We start from the raw sequence: 26,083 nt of genomic DNA, 5'->3' as shown, positions 1-26,083 counted from the left end.
GGGGGTTGGGGACGGCACATACCCCTCTCTGAGAGCACTGGTACCGCTCCTGAGAGCAATCTATTGAGATCATTCTGGGTCCTAACCCTTCTCTCTGGAACATCTGCAACTCCACCTGGCTTGATGCCATCCACAAGCTTGTTAAGTTTGCACTCAATCCCATTGTCAAATTATTATTAATGAAGACATTATACAATACTACATAGGACAGATTTGTGGGGCACCCCATTGGTATCTCCTCCCAACTAGACATTGAGCCATTGAGGATTAGGCATTGAGCATAAGGATCCAAACAGTTATGTAGCCACCTTACCATATTTTCATCTAGTCTGTATTTCCCTAGCTTGTGAATGAGAATATTGTGAGACAGTGTCCAAAGCTTTGCTAAAGCCAAATTAGATCACACCCACTGCTCTCCCTTCATCCACACAGCCTGTCATCTTATCACAGAAGGAAATCAAGTTGATCAGTTATGACCAGGGATCCTGGTTTTCTCTGTTTAAAAACTTCAACTTCTCTGATAAAAAAAATTGCAAATTCTCTGAATTCCTCTCACACACACCAGACATACTTGCAGGAGCTGCTTTCCAGGCTGTCTGGTAACCATGTGCAAGTATATGTGTACACAGGCACATGGCACCCCCTGCCTAAACACCCTCCTCCCACTCCCTCCAGCCCCTTGCAGGCTGGAACTCTGCCAACCGTTTCAGGCATGTTTCTCCTTTAAAGGAGAAAATCTAGGTTTTTCTCCTTAAAATGAGAAAATCTGGGTTTTACCATGTTTTTCTGGTGAATGGAAAACATGGATCCCTGGTAATGACTTGTTCTTGGTAAATCCATGCTAGGTGTTCCTGGTCACCTTGTTCTTTTCTAGATGCTTCACAAGAGGTTGCTTGAGAACCTATTCCATGATCTTTCCAGATATCAAGGTTAGCTTGACTGGTCTATAGTTCCCTGGATCCTCCTTCTTCCCTTTACCAAAGATAGATGCTGTTTTCCTCTTTCCAGTCATCTGGGACCTTACCTGACCTTCACAAGTTCTCAATGAGGCTCGCCAATGGCTCCAATATTAACTCAACCAATGCTTTCAGTACCCTAGGATGCATAAGATCCATCCCTGCAGACTTGAAGGCATCTAGCTTCTGTAAGTAATCCCTAACCTGTTCTGTCATTAAGGTGTTTGTCTCCTTCCCTATCTTTGCTGCCCACTGCACTTGTCACCTGCTTACTGCCTCTCTTTGTGAAAACTGAAGTAAAAAGGCATTAAATAACTTCAGCCTTCTCTGAATTATGCACAACCAAATTGCCTTCCACGTTCAGTAATAGACCTGTGGTTTCTCTGGTTTTCCTCTTACTTTGGACATACTTGGAGAATCTTTTTTTTATTGCCTTTTATGCTCCTTGCCAGTTGCACATGCTTTGGTCTTCCAAATTTTCTCCCTGCAGTACTCTTTTGTACTTTTCCCTAATACTATGAACAGGTTTCCACTTTTTATAGGATTCCTTTTTTGAGTTAAAACTTAGTGAAGAGATTGCTATCTAGCTGGGCTGGTTTCCTGTTGTACTACCCATGTCTCATTCTGTTGGGCTAGCTTGCTCCTGCACCCTTAAGAAGGTCTCCTGAAAGTACAGCCAGCAATCCTGGTTTGCTTTGTCTCTCAGACTTTCCTCCCAGCGTTTGTTAAGATCTGCTTTTCTGAAGTCCATGCTAACGCTGGCTCCGTGTATGCTAAGGCACATGCAACTACATATGGACTGATCCTAGCTGTGCACCAGCATTTAAAAAGGGAGGTATCATCTGATCAACCTGACCCATGCATCATGGAGGGCACATAGGCAAACAGACCAGTCAGTCCTGGTAGCATGCAAAGCACTATGGGATAGCAGCACATAGTACAGATAAGCCCACAAGATTAGTACATGTTAAGTTACTAACAACAAACTTGGTACGCTTTCAAATAAGAGTATAGACTACACATTTGCACACCAATGAAATCATATTGTAAATTGTAATTGTAAAAGAATTGTGTTGTGTTAATGCAAGCCATTTCAATGCACATAGAGTGAGGTTAATGTGAACTCACCCCCCTCCATATAGACAGGCCTTGAGTAATAAGAGCCAGAATTAAACTTTAATTGTAACCGTGCTTTAGTTTTCCTTCCTAGTTCCTTGCAAAGCTGCTCACATGGAGCTCAGTTGCAACTTTGCCACAAATCCTGAGTAAAAACCAATATGTAGCTGCCTAAGAGTTACAATCTAGGGTTCCAATATCCACCTGCCCTAGGAGAGTAAATAATCAACACCACTAAACTGTATTTTACTGACTCTGGAAAACAGCCTTGTCCTGGCCCTTGCTTCTAACTTACATGCACAGAAGATACTATCAGTCAGAGAGTGATACCCAGGATGTGAGTAGCTTGCTCAGGCTTACAGACTAGCTTCCTCCTCCTGTATGTGGAACTGTAACCTAGATCAGAATCAGCTCCAAAGTTACAAGTTTTTTCTTGCAAAATACATTGTGATGCTTACCTTCCCCTGGAAATATCTCTCTCCCATAAATACACAGTTTATAGCCACATTTATTTTCTAAAACATCTGGCAGAATCTGGTGAACAAAATCATCCACAAAATTAGCTTTGCTAGTGGCATCTGTGGGGTAGATAACATATGCATCGTACATCTTGCCATCTGCAAGTTAAAACAGGGAAGAAGCACAAGGCTTTTAGTATGAATTAGAAGCTATTTCAAGAGTTAGAAAAGAAAAAAAATTGTTAGAAATGTATTTCATTAGATCATCATATTAAAAAGAATATTATTAACCAGTATGAGGGTTTACATACTAACAGGAATGCACAGCAAGTTTTGGTGTTCCACCATTATGACTTAAGCCCCAGTCCTACAAACATTGAATTCTTTGTGCAACATTGCAGGATCATTGCCTTTGTGTGCTAAAAGCTCTGTCCCAAGGACCAGTGATCCAGAATGGTCATAGTAAGGATTAAAGAAGCTAATGGACCTCAGCATGAATCCAGTATATCTATCAGCATTTGTTCCTTCAGTGGCAGCATGTGTTCACATTTTTTGCTGTCCTAAGACCATATATGTCATTTGAATTCTTCCTGCCTGTAGAATGAGCTGCTCACTCCCACAACACCTTACATGTTTGAAGGAAGAAACAGTTCACTTGGAAATAGCTGGTGTTGCCCAATTTAAATTCTCATAAAACATAGAATTGGAAGGAACCTCAGGAGACATTCAGCTCAACCCCCTGCATGAAGGCAGGATGTGCTATTTCCAAACTATTCCAGACAAAATATCTATCTGAGTCTTTTCTTGGAAGCCTTCAATGAAGCTGATGCCACAGAATTTCTGGTCAGAGCCCTCCTCATTGTCTCTTTTTTTACATTTTCCCCTCTTCCATTTCCTTCCTACTCCAATCACAAGCCCTTTGTAGCTCAATCTGCCTCTTCCTTCTCCTTAACTGATCTTTGTTCCTTTGACTTTAGGCATAATTAGGAATGTTGGTACTAGGATCTAATTTATATCAAAGGTGCCATGCAAAAGTAAATAATTGTCTGTTAGACAGGGGAAAAGGTGCATATAGTCAAGGCAATATATTCCATAATTAACCCGTGGAGCAATAACATCCTAATGGAGTGATTTGTATTAGTTTACCTCCATTTGCAATAGAACAGCTAGGGCTATGTCCTGCAAGTCTTTACTTACAGTAAATATAAAATATTTTCTCCCCAAAACATTTAAGCATGCTTAAAAACACAACATATTTAAAAATGTGTTATCAGCTTTGTGTGCATGTATGTGGGTACTTTTTTGCTTTGATTCATAAAAGCTGTTGTTTTTCCATTAATATTTGGGCATTCCATGCTCCAAGCACTTTTAAACAATTGAAATCGGTAACTATATATTTATATATCATCAACTAATGGGAGACTATCACCCAGGACTGCCTCAGATGAAGAAAGAGTCATCTGCACGGATCTCAGTACTTGAAACTTTATGATGACACCAGGAGATAGAAAAGCAGGAGCAGCAGAAACAGAATGGCACACCGAATCAAGAATCAGGAACCACTCAACCCACGTGGAAACACATGCCCAAGTTCAGAAGAGTCTGTCGATCCTAGGTCAATCTTGTCAGCCATCTTTGGACCTCCAGATAAGACATTAATGGAAGACAATCATCCCCAACTATGAGGGATTGCCGAAAAAGAAAAAATATCATATGGGAAAATTAGCTATTTTCCTTCAGAATGTAACATACCAAAGAGGAATTTCTGTTTAAATGTTCTGTTGCATAGCAGTTTAAAAACAGCATTTGAAAAGAACACATGAAAAACCAAGAGCTTTGTGCAGGGATTGCAAGATAGGTGATCTAGAGCTAATGCACCTTGTATCTGTAATTCCAAATACTTTTTTCCCTCCAATTGCTAAATTTAGAAAACAGCCTGCAGCTATATATAAAGGGTCTGATTCTCTGCTGTTGTGCACATTGTTTAGACATTTATTCTTGCACACAGTGGCTATAGGAACAACGTGAGTATAGTGGTTGCTCCTTAAGGAAGCAATCCAAGAAGCACAAAGGGAGTCCATCCCAGCCTGTAGGAAAGGTGATAAAAGGGATCAACAACCCCCTTGGCTCAATGGGGAATTCATGGACCTCCTATGTCTAAAAAGAGAGGCTTATAAAAGATGGAAAACAGGAAACACCACTAAGCAGGAATATTTTGCACTGGTCTGCACCTGCAGGGAGCGAACTAGGAAAGCCAAGGCTGTAACTGAACTTCAGCTGGCTACATAAATCAAGGACAATGAATAGTACTTCTTCAGTTACATGGGGAGTCAACAGAAAAACAAGGGCAACATTGGACCCCTGCTAAACCAGCTGGGGCAGCTGACTGACAACACCTAGAAAGAAAACAATCTGCTTAATGATTACTTTGCATCCTGTTTAACCAATCGCATTTCCTTCTATGACCAGGGGACGTACCACCTGGACAAAAGGGAAGAGGTTGATATCATATATTTGGATTTTAAAAAAGCCTTTGACCTGGTGTCCCATTATGCCCTCCTGGAAAAATTGGGCAACTGTGGCCTCAACTACTCCACAGTCTGATGGCTGGGGAACAGGCTCCAAGATCAGACCCAGAAAGTGCTGCCAGAACCAAATCAACATGGCACTCAGTGACTAGTGGTGTCCCCCAAGCTCCATTCTTGGACCTGTACTCTTTAATGTCTTCATAAATGATCTGGACACTGGTGTCAGAAGCAGACTGGCTAAGTTTGCTGATGACACCAAACTTTGGGGAAGAGAGTCCACACTTGAGGATAGGCTGGTGATCCAAGCCAAACTAGATAGGCTGGCAAGGTAGGTGAATGAAAACCTGATGACATTCAATACAGAGAAGTGTAAGGTGCTCTACGTTGGGAAAAAAATCCATATTGCACTTATAGTTTCAGCAATGCTACACTCCCTAGCACCATGACCAAAAGAGACTTGGGGGTCATGATTGACCACAAGGTGAACATGAGCCACCAATGTGATACAGGAGCTGGCAAACAAAACTCTGACTTGTATCTACCAATGTAGCTCAAGCAAGATCCAGGATGTCATCCTCCCACTGTACTCTGCCTTGGTGAGGCCGCAACTGGAGTACTGCATCCAATTCTGGGCTCCACAATTTAGGAAGGACATGGAGAAGCTTGAGGAAGTCCGGAGAAGAGCCACACGCATGATCAGAGGGCAAGAGAACAGATCTTATGAGGAGAGGCTGAGAGCCATGGGACTCTTCAGCCTGGAGAAGCGCAGGCTCAGGAATGACTTGGTGGCAGCCTATAAGTATATAAGGGGTGTGCATCAGGATCTGGGGGCATGCCTGTTCACCAGAGCACCCTAAGGGATGACAAGGTCTAACGGTCACAAACTCCTCCAAGACCATTTTAGACTAGACATAAGGAAAAACTTCTTTACTGTCTAAGCCCCAAGGCCTGGAACAGACTGCCCCCAGAAGTGGTGCAAGCACCTACCCTGGACACTTTTAAGAAACATTTGGATGCGTATCTTGCTGGGATCCTTTGACCCTAGCTGACTTTCTGCCCCTTGGGCAGGGGGCTGGACCCAATGATCTTATGAAGTCCTTTTCAGCCTTAATGTCTATGAAATCTATGAAAATGGTACTCTTATGCCCTTGTGTTGTGTCAGGTGTAAATGACCTACAAAATGTAAGAAAGTGAAGAAGAATCAGACCTAAAGTACATATCATCCGCCTATGCAACTGAATTATTTAACAGCAATTTATCTCCTTCACTTATCTTTTTACCCAAAAAGCCCTTGCACAAATTCTTACTCACCATCCTTGGTTGTGTAGGGGTTAAATACCTTCCGATACAGGAGGACAATATCGATTAGGAAAAAATGGTAAAATACGATCAACAGCACTATCATAACTAACAAAATAAGAAACCCTATGATCATGTAGGTGCGGTGATGATTGACTGCAAAGAAAAAGAAACAAAAAAAATGATAACATTAACATGAAATAAACTAATTTCAGCATCCAAGCCTCAGTTTCACACCCATACTCCAGAACTTATGTGAAGGATTAGGGAAATTATAACAGCTTCCTCTTTTCCAGGAAGCAGAAGCATTAGCTCCACTGCCAAAAGGTGGGTCAGGGACTGTGTGGTGAGACAGGAATATTATAGTCACTGCACTGAAAGGTCTCTCCACATTGGCCTACTTCCCAGAGATGATACTGTAGCTGGATGAGGTTCACAGCCCTCCTCTACTAGGTGCGATTCAGCTAATACATTAAGATGCCCTCCCCCAATGGCACTTTCCAATCAATGGTAGCATCAACTAATACACGGAGAGAGCCTTCCCCTCTGTCTTATTCACAGAAATCACGTCAGAGGAAGGGAATATGGATTAAACTGTGAGGTACTCTGTTATTGGTTACCTACCTTAGGTATTTAATTTGGTTTATTTAAGCTTTTTCTACATTAAACAACTAATATTAGATTGTTTACTTTTGCCTTTTAGTCTGCTTCATTTACATTTCTAACATATCCCCACATTATAAGTTCAACAAAAAGAAATTTTTAAATACTCCCATGGCAGAAAATAAGGATCACTTCAAAGTCACCTTTAATATCACCATACGGGAACACTAGAAATGCTATACTAAGTCAGACCCTGGGTCCGTTGGGCCCTTTCTCTCATAGATGCAAAAGTGGATGCTAAAATAAAAGTATTTAAGCGAGTCATACCTAAATTGACTGGTCCCCTGGCATGTTCCTCCTACAGTTTCTGGTATTCAGAGGACAAGAAAGTTCTAATTTTGGAACTGCGCTCCAAACTATCACATTTAATACCCCCTGATAGACCTATCCTCCATGAATTTGTCCACGCAGCTTTTGAACCTGATTAAAATTAGCCTGTACAGCATCTTATGGCAATGAATGATTAATTACACACTGTGTGAGAAAAAAAACTTTATTTTATAGCAGCTGCGTAATGATTTCTGAGCATGTCCCCTAGTTCTTGTACAGAGAGAAATATAATGAATAGCAAATCCCCATTCATTTTCTCCATTTCACTCATGATTTTTTAGATCTCTGTTATATCCCACTTAAGTCAGTTTCTTTTCAAAGTTGAAAACCCTTATCCCATTAAGGGCCTTCCTACACATTCATTTTAGGTGGCTCCTAGAGCTCTTAACTCCTGGATTGCCCACATATTCCACTCCAGGGCAGGTTTAGCTCTGATCCGTGTTACCCAGCTCATGTTCCATTAATGTGTGGGGCCTTTCCCCATAAATGAACTGCCCAAGTTGCAGTCCTTCAGCATCCTAGGATGCAATGTCCCTTTCCCCACCCTCCTGCTCTGTGTGGACAAACTTTCCACCTGCTGAACTCTGCTGTCCAGAGAGCAGTTCTGGCACCAAGCCAACTTCCCCTCTCTCTTCCAGGGGTGTGACCTTCCCAGCCCCAGGGGTGCAACCCTGTATAAACAGGTTGCAGAGCATGTCAGCTACCCAGGTTGCAGGGCACATTTGAGTCCTAGAATGGAGTCTAGAAGGGGTGGGGAAGGAACAAGATAGGGTGCTGGATTGGGTACCCATGATCTGGGGCTTCCTTCCTGGGGCAGGGCCAGTAGTTCCCCCACAAGTGCCTTCCCTCACCACTCCCACCTCCCAGCCACCCCAGGAAGCATGACCAGCAACCCCACACCTCAATTCTAAATCCCAGTTTATTAAAACATGAGACCTTCTTTAATTTACTGCCTTTTTATTTCTTGTTAAATTCTCTTTTTTTTTTTTTTTACTTCTTTTTATTTTATCCATTGGTATCTGAGGGCATTTATACATGTACCTTTTTATCCCGTACCACACTGGAGATCCACCATTATGGAGCAGACTTGATTAATCGAGTTTGCAGCGCATGCGAGCTGACACGCACTATGCTGTGCCTCATGCAGTTTTATAAACAGCAAAATGCACGTCAGCATGCAGAAAATGGCAGTAGTGTGCCTTTGAACTAAAGCACCTCCAAGGTCTTTTAGTTCAAAAGCGCACCACTGCCATTTTTTCCGCGCTGATGCACATTTTGCCACTTACACAACTGCATGCATTGCAGTGCCGGGCGGTTTTCAAAGCACCCAGCACTGCAACGCTTGCACATGTAAAAAAGCCCTGACTTTTTTCATTTCACCACTCTTCCCCCAGCCCCATTTCTTTTACACACCTTCCATTTCATTACTCATTCCTATCCCATTACCCACTCCCATTAACTCTCTGCCTCCCAGCTTCATGTTCCTGGCTCCCCCCCCCACCCCAATCCCTTCCTCCCCGCAAATCAATTTCTTACCCATCCCAACCCACAGCAGGGATAAAACCCTGTCCTTGCTCACCAGCCCTGTAGTGGCAATTCAGAGCTGTATGTCCTAGTCAGGCCCTTGCTCAGCAGCCCTCAACTGGCAAGTCACAGCTGTGCAAGTGAGGGACAGTCAGAGAAGGTTTTTAGCCTGAAGGTGTAACTAATCCAAACTTGAGCTTACACTAACACTGATCAGCATTTGAGCAGCTAAAAGTACAACATGCAACAATGCTTTCAGTCTAGAGGCAGAGGCAGAGGCAGGATCACCCTTGTTGCCCTTCTCTGCATCTTTTCTAGATCTATTATATCCTGTCTGTTCTGCTGGGGGACCAGAACTGCATATAGTTTTCAAGATGTGAGCATACCATGGATTTATGCATTGGCATAATGACATTTTCTGTTTTGTTTTCAATTTCTTTTTTAATAATTCCTAACATTCTGCTTGCTCTTTTTTACTTTTTGACAGACAACTAGCCACAATAATCCAAAGATCCTTTTCCTGAGCAGTAATCGCTAACAGACACCATAACTGTATATGTGCATTGCGGTTTATCCTTTTCCATGTGCCATGTGTGGGAACTGTTTGCACTTCCGAATATTGAACCTCATCTATCATTTGCTGACTGTTCATTCAGTTTTGTTGGATCCTGCTATGGTTTTTCACAATCATTGTTTTTTTTGCCACCCAGAATAATTTTGTCATCCATGATCTTGACCCCCCACACCATTCACCCCCACCTTTCCAAATAATTTACAAAAATGTTAAATAGCACAGGGCCCAGCACAGACCTTTGTGGGATTCCACTGTTTATCTCCCTCCATTATGAGGACTGGTCATTTATACTTACTCTTTGTTTCCTGTCATTTAAGCCAGTTATAGATCCATACATGGAACTTACTGAAATAGCAGAAATAGTACTGTTCAGTTTCAAAAGCCACTTCTAAAAATACTTTCATGGAAATGGTAGGCTTAATAGCTCATTTTGATTCGTCTTGAAAAAACAATTTGGCTTTCTAGGATTAAATCCTTGTTTGATATAAGTGGTCATATTTCCAGAGAATTCATCTTCTTCAGTTTCAATTAGGTCATGCAATTCATGCCAAGAGCCAGTTGATCTAAAAGTGTCTGACTTTAAGAGAATTACCTGATAACACACTAAAGAAATCCACAAAAATATTATCAACTCTGGAAACTATAGTAGGTACAAGTCACTAGTGGGAGAATTAATTAAAGATTAAATGAACCTTCATAGGAAAGCTAAAGGATTAAAAATGCCTCTGGAATTACTAAAATGTGAGTTAAGCTCAAAGATCCCAAAGATCATACAGGGAATTATTATCATTATGAATAATATTCAAAATTCTGTGGGTAACCTAAAACCTCCCATAAGTATCAAACACACAAATTCAGCATGTTGCTGAATCTGGAGGAAAATGTTTTTATTTGTGGGGGATATTTTTAAAAACAGGATTAACATTTCTAAATCCCCTTTAAAAGCTTCTTATACATTGAAAGTATTAATAATAAATTCAGTCCTCTAGATCACACCCAGGCAACATTCCCACTGTACTGAAAAGGAATGTATTCCAGTTAAAACCAGGGCTTTGACCCTTAGTCTACAAGTTTCCGGCACAGAAGTATTCCTTCCAAAAAAAAAAGAGAGAGAGAAAGAGAGAGAGAACTTGGTAAATCACTTCCATGTGGCTCCAAATATTTTTTAAAATAGTTTCTAACAGGAAGTATGATCTACTATTTTCCAATATAAACATCCAGCTTAAGGCAACGTAAAACTACTGCTGCTCTCTTGCTTCTACTTAAATCTGATGCTTTATTCATTATTCTGGATGTGTCTACATATGCATTTACTCCAGCCTAGATTCGTTTCTGGTGAAAACTAATCTGGAGTAAGTGTTTTTGGGCAGGCGTCTGTCTACACCTATGGGAGTTAGGGAGCAGATTTACACCAAGTTTCCTGCAGCCCTGAAACAGACCCCTGCTGCCACTGGTGCTAATCCAGGGACTTGCAGGGAGCATGGCTTCAGGAGACAACTGTCTTCTGGCCCCAGGGGGCTGCCTGCTCCTGGTGCAGAGAAAATGTCCCCCTGCCCTGGCTGCAGGGAGTTCCTGGCCCTGGCTCTCTGATCAGAGGCACAGGACTTGGAAAGAGCTGCAGGGGAGGGGAAGGTCCCAGACCCCTGCCCCAAGCCACCAGTGGGGCAAGTAGTAGCTAGCTCACTGCTAGCAGCCCCACAAGCAGATCATGGCAAGGGGCTGGGACCTAGCCCACCCCTGAAGCCTTTTCCAAGCCCTGTGCCTCAATCCAATTGGGACATGGGGCTGGGACCTGACTCTAACCAGGACAGTTCCCAGCTTCTGCCCTGCACATTGGGTAGAGGCTGGGCAGCTTGTTCCCCAAGCAGCTCCATGAGAGTGAAGCTGCAGAGGGAACAGGCAGTGGGGCATGTTCTCCACCTAGCACCATGAGCATGGAGCTAAGGGGGAACAGACTAGGGGGCTTATTCCCTGCCCAGCTCTGTGAGTGCAGAGCTGAACAGGGAACAAACTTCCCAACCTGTTTCCCTGCCAGCTCCATGCTTACATCGCTGGGTGGGGAACAGGCTCCCCTACCCCCACCAGTAGGCAGTTCCCAGTGCCAGCTCCATTACTGCAGGGCTGATGCTGGAAGACTTTCATCTCCCAGCCTGAGCTTCACAGTCATGGCTTGGGCTGGGATATCCTTATCTCCCAATCTGACCTGTGCAGTCATGGGGCTCAGGTTGGGAGACTTGGCTCAGGGTGGGAGATCCTTATCTCCCAGCTTGAGCTCCACAGTCATGGGGCTTGGGCTGGGAGAAATAAGGATATCCCAGCCCATGCTCCACCATTGCAGAGCTGGTGCTGGGAGATAAGGATCTCCTAGCACCTGGTCCCCGATCTGATCTCAGAGTGGGGGGCTTGGAGCTCCCTTCTGCCTGGGCAGAGAGACATAATCCCCACCCAGGTTTCTGTGGTGGAGCCCACCCCAGCAGTAGGTAGCTCTTGCGGGCAGGGAGCAACCTCTCAACCCCTGCTGGACAGCTCACTAGGAACAGATTTTGCTCCTGGTCAGGCATCTACATGAGTGCTATGGCGCTGTTACTAATCTTATGAAAATTTGCTACTTTTATTTGTTCTACTACAGCAGGACACATCTACATGTGCTATTATTATTAATAAATTCTGGCACATATCTCACTGGAGTTTATTGGTCCTGGGTGTTGTGTTTGAATGTGTGCCTGGGACCACAGCATAGCTTCATAGTTTCTAGGGTTGGAAGGGACCTGAGTAGATCATCTAGTCTGACCCCCTGCTGTGGTAGGAAAGAGTACTGGGGTCAAACTACCCCAGCAAGATGTACATCTAGCATAATGAGCCAGGTCAGAGCACCTCTGGCTGGCAGGGAACCCAGAGGTCATTTTGCTAGCCCATGGCTGCTCCCTCCAGCTCAACATGCTGCAGAGGGACTGGCTGGGGCATGAGGTTGCTTCAGTGTAGGGTTAGCCAGCAGGCAGCCCCTGCACTGAAGCATCCTCATACCCCAGCCAGCTGGGGCAGTGTTTACACATGCACTGCTGTGGAGTTTTTTTTAATTAGTTTACTCCAGCCTAATAGGGGTGCATGTGTAAACATGTGATGTTTACTGCACAGCTAATTAGTCTGCACAGTAAACGTCTTGTGTAGACACAGCCCTATTCGAGCAAATTGCTCTGTGCATTTGGAGATGCCTGCAGCAGTGACAGCAAAAAGCCAGCAGGAGAAGTTTTCCTATGCTGCTGGTTGCGGTTCTTCCCTCTGCAAAGGGTAGCTTCTGCAGCCCACATTTCTTAATGGAGCAAAGGGAAAGGGGGCTGCCTTAGGGAAAATGGGGTCAGTGCTGGGCCATCTTGTATTTTGGTACCCCCTTTCTTTGACTTATGTCTGTAGTAGTATTAGAGAAAGTTACAGAAATAAAGCTGTAATCTCAAAAGTGTTTTATAATTTACTAAAAATACATACAAAAGGGGAAAAGACACAAAATTCAATTCCATTGAGTTGGCTCAAGCATGCTGATTGCTTGCTGCCTGCTCCACCCTACCCAGAAGGTAGTGGTGTCTCATCGTCACTGCTGAGCCTCGCAGCCAGCCAACTTTCACCCCTCTCCCCCAAAAGCCAGCAGTGCTGTCGCAGGAAGTGGGCAGCGATGCAGGGCACAGTACAACAGGGAGGCAGAGTGGCATGGTGCACCAGGCAGGCAGGTGAGCAAGCACTGCTGCTACTGGGCAGGAGCAAGGCAGGCAGATTGGAGCAGGTGCCACCCCAACCACACATACCTGGCCCAGCTCCTCCTGAGCAGCACTTGGAGGCAGGGGGGTGGGCTGGGCTGGGTACTGCTCCTCCTGTTTAGGGCAGGGATCAATCAACTAGGCCAAGGCAGGGCAGGGGGAGAACGCTGCTGAGTGCAGGCTGCTTACATGTGTGTGCATACATATGTGCATGTGTGTTGGGCCTCCCTAACCATGGTGCCCTGGGTGGTTGCCCACATTACCCACCCATAAGGCCAGCCTTGCTGGAAGAGCAAGTCAGGGGACAAGGCATGGAGAGTGTGTGTGGCCAGACTGCTTCAGGACTGAACAGAAAAGCATTAAGGTCTCCTGCCCTTGCTAAACATGGAATAAAAAAGGTAGGCCACCACCTACATAAGGTCATTCTTCATTTCATGAAATTTTTAACAGTTTGTGATTGTGGTGAAATAATAGGCAGTCAATCAATATTATTTGATAGGCCAATTGACCAGCTTGCCAACCCTACCTGGAATAGATGAAATAAGCCATCTTTTTGTAGTTTATAGTGATGTTGGGGAAAATAACATTTGGATTTCTGTTTCTGAGACTACAGATGTCTATGGCTGTTTTATAACCAATGTGATATTTTGGACACTCACTGCTGAACCTGGCAAACCTCATCTTTTAACTTCAAAAATGTTGGAAAGGACAAATTACACAATGATAGCTCATATTGTTAATGACTCTTTACTTTTTCCTAACTTTACTGCCAGCAGTGGAGAGAAACAGTGTCTTCTATTTTCAACTTCTATTTTCAATATCCTGAAAGCAGCAGGAACACTGCAAGTATTCTTATCCACACCTACTGTACTTCCCTTGTTTGATGCATGGCACAATTAGGTCACTGAACAAATTAGGCGTGAGCTGTCAACTCTCATTTCAAGTGTGAGAAAAGGATTTGTAAAGATGACACTGAAGGTGCAGCTCTACAGAATTTTGCCTGATATTTTCCTGCCCCAGAGCCCATACTCATATGTTGGGGAACATCGCTAAAAGCAGCCCCATTTTAGGCTCAGCATTTTGAAAAGTTTCAATGCCAGTGAGGCCTCCACCAGTGCAGTACATTTGTGATAGCTCTACAGTTAGAAGGATCTTGCAATGATTGAGGCACATTTTTATGCTGTACCATAGGTGGGCAAGAAACTTGAGATGTGGGACTTCTCAATATATATGTCACTTGACTAAATCATGGTGGCTGAAGCAAAATTCAGCACCGAGAGACATGAATGAGAGACCAGTGGGTGAGAGACAAACTGCAAAAAACTTTTGAATGGGAACAGAGGATATGAAGTATTGTTCTGTGTAAAGTGTTACTTGGGCAGTACTAGTATGGAACCACCAAGATAAGTATCAGTTACTGGTCCTGTTTTTGCTGTAAAGTCTGTGGATGTTGAGCAACCTCTTTCAGTGTATAAAGTCATCCTGATTGAGAAGGACCATAGATAAAGATTGGGGAACTTGGCGGAAAAATACCTACTAGTTACATAGTAGCTGAGTCAAATTATTGTGCAAGCCAGTAAAAGGACATGATAAATAGGACTATCCTAAAATGTACATAAATGTGTTTTGGACCACATTTTTACTAGTTGCTATTACCAAAATGAAACATTTACATGTTATGGACTTTTTTCCATAAGTTTTGATGATAGTAAAATGAAGTCTAAAGACCTAAAAGATACTTCTTTTAAAAAATGGCCCCTAGTACCATTGTTCTGAAAACTGAGTCTTAAAATTTGTTTATATTTAGTTTCATACTGAACTGAGACTAAAAATGTCTGAAACTTCCTGTGTTTATAAAGTCTGCAAACATGTAACAAGAATCTCTATAACAGGCTTCTTGGAACAGCAGGTTTAATTTCCAGCACGAATGATGCAATATTCCATGTAAGTTGGAAGTGGGACAGTTGTGGAAACCAATCAAATACTTTTGTTTACTGAATGTATTATTTTATTCCATTACTTCATTTAGCTACAAACAGCTCATGAAAGGATTTTTTTCTCATTTAAAGACGAAGGTAATGGGAATCTGTTACTGCTGAGTTTTTTGTTTGGTTTTTTTTTTTTTTGGGGGGGGGGGGGTTGGGTTTTTTTTGCAAAATAATATTCCAGAGATAAGAGGTGACAAATAGAAATAAGCTGCAAGGTACAGCATGACAGAAGCCAGATGTACAGCCAGAAGAAATGAAATGTAACGTCTTTTTCCTTGAAACTGAGATAGATCCAAGCAACAAAATGGGACCCAGATCTGGAATTCCTATACATATGCATCTTCCAAAAATGGACCTGAGCTCCGGACTCAGTCCTGAACTTGTCTGAAAAGAGTAGGTTCTGGTATCCTGTATTCCATCCCCTTCATACTCAAAATGCATCTGAGCAGCTGGGGAAGGCACATTTTCCATAGCAGGGAATAAACGGAGGAAATGGTTACTGTCCCCTCCCCGTATCGTGGATTTGTCTGTGAAGGAGGTTTGGGAAATCAAATGGGAAATCCAATCTAACAGTGAGGGGGTGTCTATGAGGTTAGAGTCAGAAATGCCAGTGATGAATGAAACGCCACTAAATGGAGACAGGAACTGAAAGAAAGTAGAGACAGGCTGTTTGAGGGCAGAAGCAACCTGTCTGTGAATAAGATAAGAGGTTGAGGGTAGTCTGATTATGAAAGAGATGCACGAAAAGGATATTAAAAGGTCACAAGTAACCCAGCATCAAAGGCAGACTAGGTTCTTTGGGTGAATCTGGTAGCTTTTATTAGACCAACTTAAATATGTTATATACCTATGTCCTTAGACCAACACGGCTACAACCTACACCCCAGCATCAAAGAACATTTATACACATGCTCCAGGACATGGGGAGTCAGGAGTGCTTTAGTTAGAGATTCTGAGAGCCGCTGTAATTAAAGCTCTTGGAGTGTCATGTGTATCAGTTTCCCCACACTGAAAAATTGTGGTGCAGGTGCCTTAACTAAAGCTCGTAGAATGAGCTTCAGTTAAAACTGCCCCTGCTGCCATTTTTCAGCTTGGGGACGCTCATACACATGACACTGGAGTCTGCTAGAATGTGATAATTAATCGAGTCTGCTCCAACATGTTGTAATTACAGTGCATTGGAGCAGCCTCAATGGACTTGTATAGACGCCATAGGGTGCAGACACACACAGCTCAGGTAAATCCTGCCTGTGAAGAGCTCTTAAAGGACATCAGAAATGGCCTGTTTATTAATAGGCCTGTGTCTATTAACAGGGAGATAATATGCAGGATGTGGTCACTGCCATGCCTAGGAATATGAGGAGAAAGAGAATATCTCAGGAAGGAGAGCAGCCTGTGTTTTCTGTGTGAAGGAGCCAACAGACTTCAGCAGTGTCCTTATGAACTGGGCTTAGAGGAGAAATTGGAACACTTTAGAGACCATCTGTGAATATGGAGCATAAGAAGAGCCTTAGCAAGTCATTTGCTTTCTGATTTTATGGATCTGAGGGTATAGCGGGAGAAGGAGATAAGGAAGCATAGTTTGGAGAAAGAAGTGCATATTCACAAGAGGTGGACAGAGTATAGGGTTGGAAAGGTCCTCCAGGGTCATCTAGGCCAGCCACCTGTATAAGATTTGCTATTTCTAAACCATCCCAGGCAGATGCTTATCCATCCTTACTCTTTGGAAGGGCTTGATTAGCATGAGGAGGAAGCAGACACTCATGTTGTTACTGTATGCTCCCACTGTATGTACAGTACTGATGGAAGGGTACCATATACATTGGCAAAGCTCCTGCACATCCAGGGGCAGATCCAGGGGGAGAGGGTGCAGTGGTGTGGCTGCCCTTCCCCACCCCCTGCTTTCTGACCATGCCGTAGGAGCAGCAGCCAGGGATTTAAGTCCTGAACAAGGTAAAAATTCCCTGCTCCTTTCCCCTCCATGGTCAAAGGCATATCTCCTCTCCTGCCCTCCATCCCATTCCCCGCTCCCCAGCCTACCACTGCCACTGTTTCTACTGGCCCAGGGGCATGGGGAGCTCCAGCAGGGCTGCACAGGGACTGGGCTCAGCCCAGGACCATGAAGAAGTGATAGCAGTGGATGAGCCTGTTCCTCCTCCCTGCCTGCTCCCCCAGGTGTTCCCCACCAGCTCAGAAGCAGGTGCAGGGAGGGGGAATGTGCTCTTCCACAACTACTGCTATTGCTATGGTGCCAGGTGAGCACAGCCCCTACACAAACCAGCTAGAATAAGATAGGAGCTCCCCTCACCGCAGGATGGACACTATCAGCAGCAGGCAGGGGAGAGGGGAATGGGAGGGGAGGAGGAAACGTGCTTCTGAGCATGGAGGAGAAGAAGCGGGGATTTAAGTTCCCAGCTGCTTCTCCCCCGATGTTCACTTCTTGCTGCAATGTGGGGGGCTTAGGAGGCTAGGAATAGGAGTGCAACCACCCTTGCAATGCCTGTTACTGTAAGTGTACCCCTCTTTTGTAAAACCCTGGATCTGTTTCTGAGCCCATCTGAGGGGAAGAGGAGACACCTACAGTGGGAAGATAGAAGGCAGAGAGTTTGCAGCAATGGGTCTTGAGGGTCCTAGGCATCTCAATGAAATTCTGGCACCAAAGTAGGGGGAGAATTTGAGTGATTTCCCTGACTCTGAAAGGGCTCACCCCTACACTTAGAGTTGCCAAAACATCTCAGATTGATCTGAATACTTTGTATTTTTGCTACTGTTTGCATAATGCTAGCAGGATGCAGAGCACTTTAGTGATGTAGAGCATTTCTGACCATCTAATTTGCTCCTTTTGGAAGGCACCGACTTGCATCATACATCCGTAACTGCACAGACAAATAACAATCCTCAGTACAGATATCCATGGATCCTCCTGCAAAAAAAGTCTTCATACACACTTCAAATATGCATAATTTGTGCTTGTTGCAATGAGAAAGATATAAACTTTTCCAGGAAACTATATCAAAGCCAATTTGTCAACTGGGGTTACTTCCATCCTAGGCAGTGATCAGGGAAAAAGCATTTTTATTTTACGTGAAGACAAAAATGCATAGATTTTACCACTCACCACTTGTGAGTAAAAAACCCACTTCACAGAATCCCAAGACCATATGGGTAAAGTATTTGATTGGGACTTAGGACATTTGGGTTCCACTCTTGGCTCTGCCACATGCTTGGGCACAGTCCCATTATGACTCATTTCCCTATCTTATCTAAATACCCGGTGAGTTTTTGAAAACAGGAACCTTCTCTTACTGTGTTTGCACAGTACTTACCATAACTGAGCTCTAATTCTGGAGTCAGCCTCTCCACATTACTGTGATACTAATAATAATATGAGCCCCATCAAGTTCCTTGAGAAAATATTGGAGAGATGTCTGGGCAGAAGGGACTGTGTGCATGGATGTGAAGTGACACTAGGAATGAGTAAGGTAGCAAGGAAACTAGGGGACATCTATATAGTGCTGTGGACAACAGAAGAAATGTTGAGTGGGAAGATAGAAGTCCACCTCTTTTCAGGAAAAAACAAAAAAGAGGACATTTAAGATGTTTATTGCAATTTACACATTATCTGACAGCAAGCACAAGAAACCCCTACAGTACTGGTTATATTTAAATGCTGGGTACTACTATTTTACCATAAAAATGGTTGAGTCACATTGAGAAGGGGGCAAGCCAGCTGCAGTAGAGAATAAGTACTCCTGGGTGTATTCTTGGCAACAACTAAAAATGAGAAAAGCAAAGATCTTGGTGATAGCAGCAATAGGCAGAGAAGGACAGACATCAACATACAACAGGCAGCAACAAAGTGGTCACAGTCAAGAGTTTCATGAAACTTTACTGAAGACCTATGGACAAAAACAAAATAAGAGCTGGCTACCACAAGGACCACACACGTAATGATTATGTTTTCCAGAATTCACAAGAAAGTGATCCCTATGCTGGAAGTCAGATGTACAGTCTGTTGTTGTTTCCTTCATCCAGCTGTCAGTAGTTCTATTGCCAAAACTACAGCTAGCAACTGCAACTTTACTGCAGTGCTGTACTCTTTCTTTCATTGAAGGAATGCACCACCATTGGTCAATTTACTTTGTAGCTTAAGCATGTTTCTGGTTTCCTCAGTAATACTAAGCTCTCAAATAGCAGCATCTTTCCAGTTGACGAGGAGACTCTGTCCCACTGTGAAGGCTGATAAACTGTTTTCAGTTATACATTCCTTCATCACCTCCCATCCATATTACAGCACAGCAATATAGTTAGGCACAGAAGTCCTAGGTATATTACGACATATTAAGGTCATAGTCCCCCTCTTCATTAGTGCTCAATGGACTGTGCCTAATATACTTTAAAGAATATTTGAAACTCTGAGAAGATGAAGACCATGTTCACCAGTGCCACTCCGTAGGTGCTATGCAACTTTCTACCAAGCTCAAGTGAGCAGGAGACAGAGCTTTTTCAGGGGCTAGCTAACACTATGAAATGAATTCCCACAGAAACTGAAAATAATCACAAACTTTACCACCTTCTGGTCCAAGTCCAGGGCACAGTTCCTCAACCTTTCTTTCTCTAACCTAAACATGTAGCAGCATGGACACTAAAAACTAAGGGATTCCCACCAAAACATAAAGCCCTAAGCTGCAAACAAAATTTTCGCTTGGGCAGAAGGTGAGCAGAGGAGATGCACATTGCTGATGTTAGTCATATTGACTAGTTATTATTAGAAGGCACCCAAGTAGCATGGTGAAGACTGCTGGGGAGAGGAGAGGACAGCGGAGGACAGGCTAGGAGAGGAAAATAAACTAACTCTTTTGACGGCACAGTAACTGGCAGGGGTTTTTTTAAGATCATCTTACTTCCTGACTTCGTTCTGCAGAAGCAGCAATAATCTACTTCTCCAAAACAAGAACACCCAGGCCAGCAGCACATTATTTTACCAGTGCTGATAAGAAAAATAGATCAATGCCAGACAAGTAATCTGTAACGACGCATTTAGATCTTGCATCCTTCTCCGGGGGACAGCAAGCCACACAAGCTTCTGTGCTTCAGCACAAGTGCACATGGATGGTGTACCTGCCTTCCGAGAAGGCTTAAGTTTGCCACAAGACTGGAGTAACTTGGCAGGATCATTGTCATTAGTGCAGGACTGGGATCTGTTACACGTCATTCTGCCTTTCACTTTCCATCTCTCAAGGACACCAATGCAACACTGCACACCTGCACTGGGCAGAATTTGTCCTGAGGACAGTACCGTCTGGTCATGAATTCTTGGCCCTAGTGAATTTTACCACGGACTTCTCTGAGGCTTAGCATCGAGCATAAAGCTTCAAACGCAGACTTTAATAAATCCATCAACAATGATCTCATTATGCAGTATAAGTCATGTTTCTTTGTTCTATTGCTTGACAATGAGAAGTGTGTGTAGAGAGGGAGATGGATTTGTATAATGTCAACATGTTTTTGATATTTTATACACAATAAAGAAAAATATTAAGAGGAGCTTACCCTCATGAGGCTCTTGTAATGTCACTGTGGCTGTTATATATTCCTTGGCATTTAGTGCTACACATGTGAAATTTGACTGAAGATCCTCTTGTTTCACTTCTGTGACCCTTAGCACAACCTCTCCATAACGTTCATTAAAAGTTCCTGAAAACCTAGCAATAAGAGTTACTCATGGCAGTTCTTAATGGAAAGGTACCACTTGTATAATATAAAAATAATTTCACACAATACTGTGCTTACCTGTGATAGTCTTCCTGAAACCTTAAAGGATCTAAATATTTAGCTTGCAAGTCATCAACATCCCAAGTGACAACTTCTACATTTTGGTTTCCAATCCCCAGAAAAGCTTTACAGGAAATGTTCACAGGGGCACCTGAACAAGAGAAAAAAGGGTGGTAGGTATTCCCAGATACAATGTAAAAGTAACTTTTGTTAACCCCAAAAATCCTTTTATGCATGTCCCTACATCAGTCCTCAAGCTTGCCTTAACATTTCTCTCCAATCCACAAGCTTAACTCTAAAAACTGTATGGATAAAAGAAACAGAATTGGAAACAGAAAAGAGTGAGAAGTATTTCCAAGTTACAAGGAGAATATATATGTAGACGCCTTTGGCTATCTGTGGTCATCTGAAACACATTATAGAAAAACTGTACATGAGCATGAAGATAATGCAGATCGATAATATGTAGGAATCAAACAGATTAGTCTACTTCTGAGGAAACTTAAGGAAAAAACTCATTTACACAAAAACTTGCATTAAAACATCAGTTTTAATTCAAAGCACCTTTGCTATTTCAGGCAAGTCTGTGCATAGATGCTTCTTCTGGAAGACGACTATACTGATTTGATTTTGCTAAAGAAATTACCCCACGCAAAAGTGAAATAGGAATTATTTATTCTCAAAAATGAGTCATTGTATCTGGCACCAAAATAGTAAAGGCATAGATTAAAACCAGTTTAATTACTGTCATGCAAATCTGTGCCTATACACAAAATTAAGGTTACGAATCTCATGCAAATAAGAAAAAGGAAAATTCCAGCACTTCAACAATCAGGGAACAATATATTTATTCGAGTAAAAATGTGGGATGTTAAGTTTCTATAAGTAAATTTATAGCTTTGAAACGGTACAAGCCTATTTGATATCCAATAAAGCAGGACGAAACCCAACTAGAAACAAAGTACTGCTTCTTTCATTTGAGGGAGATTAAAGATCAACTAATTCTGTGGAACAAATAAAGAACAGTTAAAAACCAAAACGAGAAATGCAAATGACAAGTTTAATACAGATAAGCCAACTAGGGACACTGAGCCGAGAACACTGGACACTGCCCACTGCAGCCAGTGCAATTTAAATGTGTTAAATTGATAGTCCCGGAGAGTAAAATCTGTTTGCTCAGATCTGGATGTATGAAAGTTGCAATCTGTGCTCAGATTAGGCACGTCTACACATATGCTTTAATATACAGTAACCTATTTTACTGTGCATTAGAACGTCACGTAAAAAAGCATACAATTAGGCAAATGTCCAGTAAAATAGTCTGTTGCACATTAAGTACCACTTAAAAACCATGTGCATTCGCTACTACACATTAAGGCAGCCTAACACACATTTCTTTAGTACCTCAGGGCACCTATATATAAATGCGAAGGCTGCTCTATTGTCCTGGAATTGCAGCGCGTTGGAATTGCCATGCTCCAGCAACCTCCTGCATCTTGTGTATCGGTGTCCCTGTACTTAAAAATGAAAGCAGGGACACGTGAACTAAAGCTTAAATGAGCTTTAGTTCAAGCGCCCCACCACCATTTTTGAGCGCAGAGATGCTGATACAGGAGATGCAGCAATGCTTTAATTACAGCAGTTCTTGGAGCTGCTCTAATTAGAGCACTGCCCCCTCCCAACTCCACCCCCACAGCACTTGTAAAAGTGCCCTCACATTGAAAGTACTAAATGTAATGGGCATTAGAAAAAGCACTTTAATGTACATGTAGATGTGCCCACTGTGTCCAGTGTGCCAAATGATGATCAGGAAGGAGCATCCTTAGCTATGAGAAGAGAACTTTGTTTACATGGTCATCCCCCGCCTGCCTGAAGTTATGCACACAACACATTTACCCTGCTGTAAATGTAAAATGTATACATGATGTTCATCTCCACATAGGTGGAAGTCACTCTATTCCAAGGTAAAGGTTCCCCTCAAGAAGTCAGGAGTAACAACTGTATTTTTTCACGTGCGCTATACACCTTTATTTTCCCCAAATTAGGCTGCTGGATATTGGCGTGTGCATTGTAAGGGTGGAAATATAATAATAGGTACTACTTCTGGAAGAAGAGGCTAAGAGAAAGTAATGCTGCAGTGCTACATGTAAGGCTTGCTAGCTGCTGGCTATGGACACGTTGTCTTTCCCCAGATGAGGTACAGAAGCTGCTATTTAGTTAACTTACTGCTACTTGCCAGCATTTTCAAGCAAAGATCTTTTTAGTGTATTCTTGACACTACCCAAGCTGTTTACTGTGCAGTTGACTGAATAACTGCACAGTGAATGTCTCAGTATATACACACGCATCCCTATTAGGGCTCACAGAACTAATAAACCATACACCAGAGTAGTACTTGTAAATAAGAGTACTATCTTGATGAAGAGTTTTTTACTCCACAACAGTGCTAATGTAGATGCTGTCCTGGCTGGCTGGGGCACAAGGATGCTTCAGTGCCAAGGCTGGCTAGCCCCATGATGAAGTACCCTCATGTCCCAGACAGCCCCTTCGCAGTACATTGAGCCAGGTCAAAGAAGCCCCAGGCTGGCAGACTGACCCCTCATCCCCTCTGCCAGCTATGGTTGCTGTGACCTGGCTTAATGTGCTACAGTCCAGGCATACGTGCAGATGTGTGCTCTGTCTTCCAAAAACAAGGTGCCCATCTTATTTTGGGCATGTTGTATGCAAGAAAATGCAGTATGTCCCACTGTAAAATGTATAGTTGATCAGAGATTGCATATCCACAGCTGTAGCTATTTTCAGACACCGGTAAAGTTTGTTCAATTCAGTCAGGCTATCGCTTAGTCCCGTACCATTTCATGATAAAGTGGTATAATACCTACCTCTGGAAAGCCATGTTTTTCCCAGTACAAACACTGGTGTAATTTACACTGGTGTACAAAACCATAATGTGCTAATTCATCATTTGTCTACACCTAAAACTGGTAAATGGCTGATATTAATGCTGAAACAGGCAAAAGACATCTAACCCTTTGATCAAACTCAAGCTAATAAAAATTCTAGTGAAAAAAAACCTAGTGAAAAATCCTATACTTACTAATCTTGTTATCAGTTCTTAAACTATCCAACCAGCTACAGAAAATCATTTAAAAATTATTATGAAGATTGCATGTACTTACCAAGCACTACTTCTATTACTTCATTATCTTCTGGAAATATAATTTGAGGAGATTTAGGTTCAGAGATGTCTTATAAATTAAGGTAGGGAGAGAAAGGAAAACAAGGATTAGTATACTGTCAAAAGGTGATTTACAATACTAGCTACTACTACCACTGCTTTAGAAGCCTACAATCAAGCTATCCTGTGGTAGATTTGGCATTTATTAGAATTAACTGATTTTCCTGCTATGACAAAATATGTTTTGGAAATATGTGACTTTGTATGACATGTATTCATTGTTGGGTTTTTTTAATTGCTTACATTTTGAACAGGGGGAGAAAAGAAAGGATTTTTTTCCCCCACAAAGGATGTTGTTTCAGCTGAGGGGTTGTCGTACCTATGGCTTGCAATGCCACAAAACAGGCAGCACAGTGGCAGATAGGGTAGGGAGCAGAAAGCAGAACAGAGCTGGGGAAGAATATTGGAGTGGTACCTGGAGATGGTGCACGGCTAATTTATGGCACTTCTTCCCCCCACCTCCTCCCATTCTTTTAGTTAGCTAGTAAAAAGAAACTATTATATTAATATACTACCATGCTTTCTCAGACAGTTATGTTATTCTTTAACTTAATGTTTTAAAAAGAATGGGAATCCTTCAGCATTTGATGTTTACAGATTTATAGGCCTAAATTTTCAGATGTGCAATACTACCTGTATAGAGCTACTTATCCCTGAATTAGACATCCAGGGGTGCCTGTACATGATTGCGGAGGCTGCTCCAATGTGCTGTAATTATAGCACATCGGAACAGACTCAATTAATCAAGTCTGCCGGAGCATGGTCATTCCTGTGGTCCAACAGCCTCCCACGTCTCATGTATCAGCATGCACGCTCTTCAAAATGGCAGTGGCAGCACTTGAACTAAAGCTCATTAGACAAACTTTAGTTCAAGCACCCCCACCACTGTTTCTAAGTGTAACAGGCTTGTCTTTTGGAGCTTGGGTTGAGTCCCAGGCTAGAAATCTTGCTGTTTTGATTGGTGGAGCTCATCCCCCAATCAGGAGGCAGCAAGAGGAGTTCAGTCACGCCCCTTTCCTGAGGGGAGGGGGAGAGGAGTTCCCCTCTGGACCTGATTGAAGACTGCAACACTCAGGTCTGGAAGACTTCAGGGGCAGAGCCCTGGAGCGTATAAAAGGAGCTGCGTGCCCAGCAGGGGGAAGCAGATCTGGGAGTGAGAAGAGAGACGAGTGGGGCTTCGAAGACCTGAGGAGAGCTGCTCAGCAGGGTGAAGCAGTAGCCCAGAAGCGCCCCTGAAGACTTCCATCAGTGGGGAACAGCAGATGGCTCCAGCAACTAGGCTCTCGGTGTGCAGCACGGCACATGGTGTCCAGACCCTGGGAGCTGCATGAGGCAGCTCATGTCTGTAACCTCTGGTGTGCAGCTAGAGACACAGTGCACAGGACGGTGCATGGAGTAGGACTTTTGGAGTGCTTGAGCAACTCAGGTCCTCAATGCCTGGAATGAGGCTGGGAGCTCAGTGCAGGAGGCACTGCACAGAGGGTCCAGGAGCGGATCAAGCCTGGTGCTGCATGAGGCAGCCCAGGCCTCTGACCCATAGCAAGAGGTTGAGTCCAGAGAGCCAGATGGTGATTGGGCTACTGAGCCAGCAGACAGGGCTGAGCTAGAGGCCCCAGAAGCCCTGCATAGTGGAGCCCTGTTCCAGGGGACAGCGACTCCCCACCCCAAAGCCCACTGCAGGCAAGAGAGCAGCCTGGCACAGAGGACGAGGACCACCATCCAGGCCTGGGAGCCATGAGTTGCAGGGAAAAGGATTCCCACAGGGGAGGAGAATCCCCTCCCCCCCAGTTAGTTAAGGGCTCCTGAAAGGGGAGGTCCCACTGGGAGGGCCCCCCTAAAGTTACCAGCTTCTTTGTAGGGCTTGGGAAAAGCCCAAAGGCATTGG

General features: G+C 43.3%; 1 protein-coding gene across 1 annotated transcript in view; it reads right to left on the bottom strand.

The window, feature by feature from the left end:
* Positions 1–26,083, bottom strand: part of IL1RL1 (interleukin 1 receptor like 1) — a 48,863-nt gene that overhangs the window by 7,049 nt on the left and 15,731 nt on the right. The window contains exons 6-10 of the mRNA XM_019529561.1: positions 24,140–24,208; positions 20,979–21,111; positions 20,739–20,890; positions 6,370–6,513; positions 2,531–2,689 (exon numbers count right to left, since the gene is read on the bottom strand). Of these exons, the coding sequence (XP_019385106.1) occupies positions 2,531–2,689; positions 6,370–6,513; positions 20,739–20,890; positions 20,979–21,111; positions 24,140–24,208 (657 nt within the window). The remainder of the gene's footprint in view (positions 1–2,530; positions 2,690–6,369; positions 6,514–20,738; positions 20,891–20,978; positions 21,112–24,139; positions 24,209–26,083) is intronic.

This window comes from Crocodylus porosus, unplaced genomic scaffold, assembly GCF_001723895.1.
Source record: "Crocodylus porosus isolate Cpor-Errol unplaced genomic scaffold, CroPor_comp1, whole genome shotgun sequence".
NCBI lineage: Eukaryota > Metazoa > Chordata > Crocodylia > Crocodylidae > Crocodylus > Crocodylus porosus.
The sequence above is the reverse complement of the archived record's forward strand: the minus strand, read 5'-3'. Positions and strand labels throughout refer to the sequence as shown.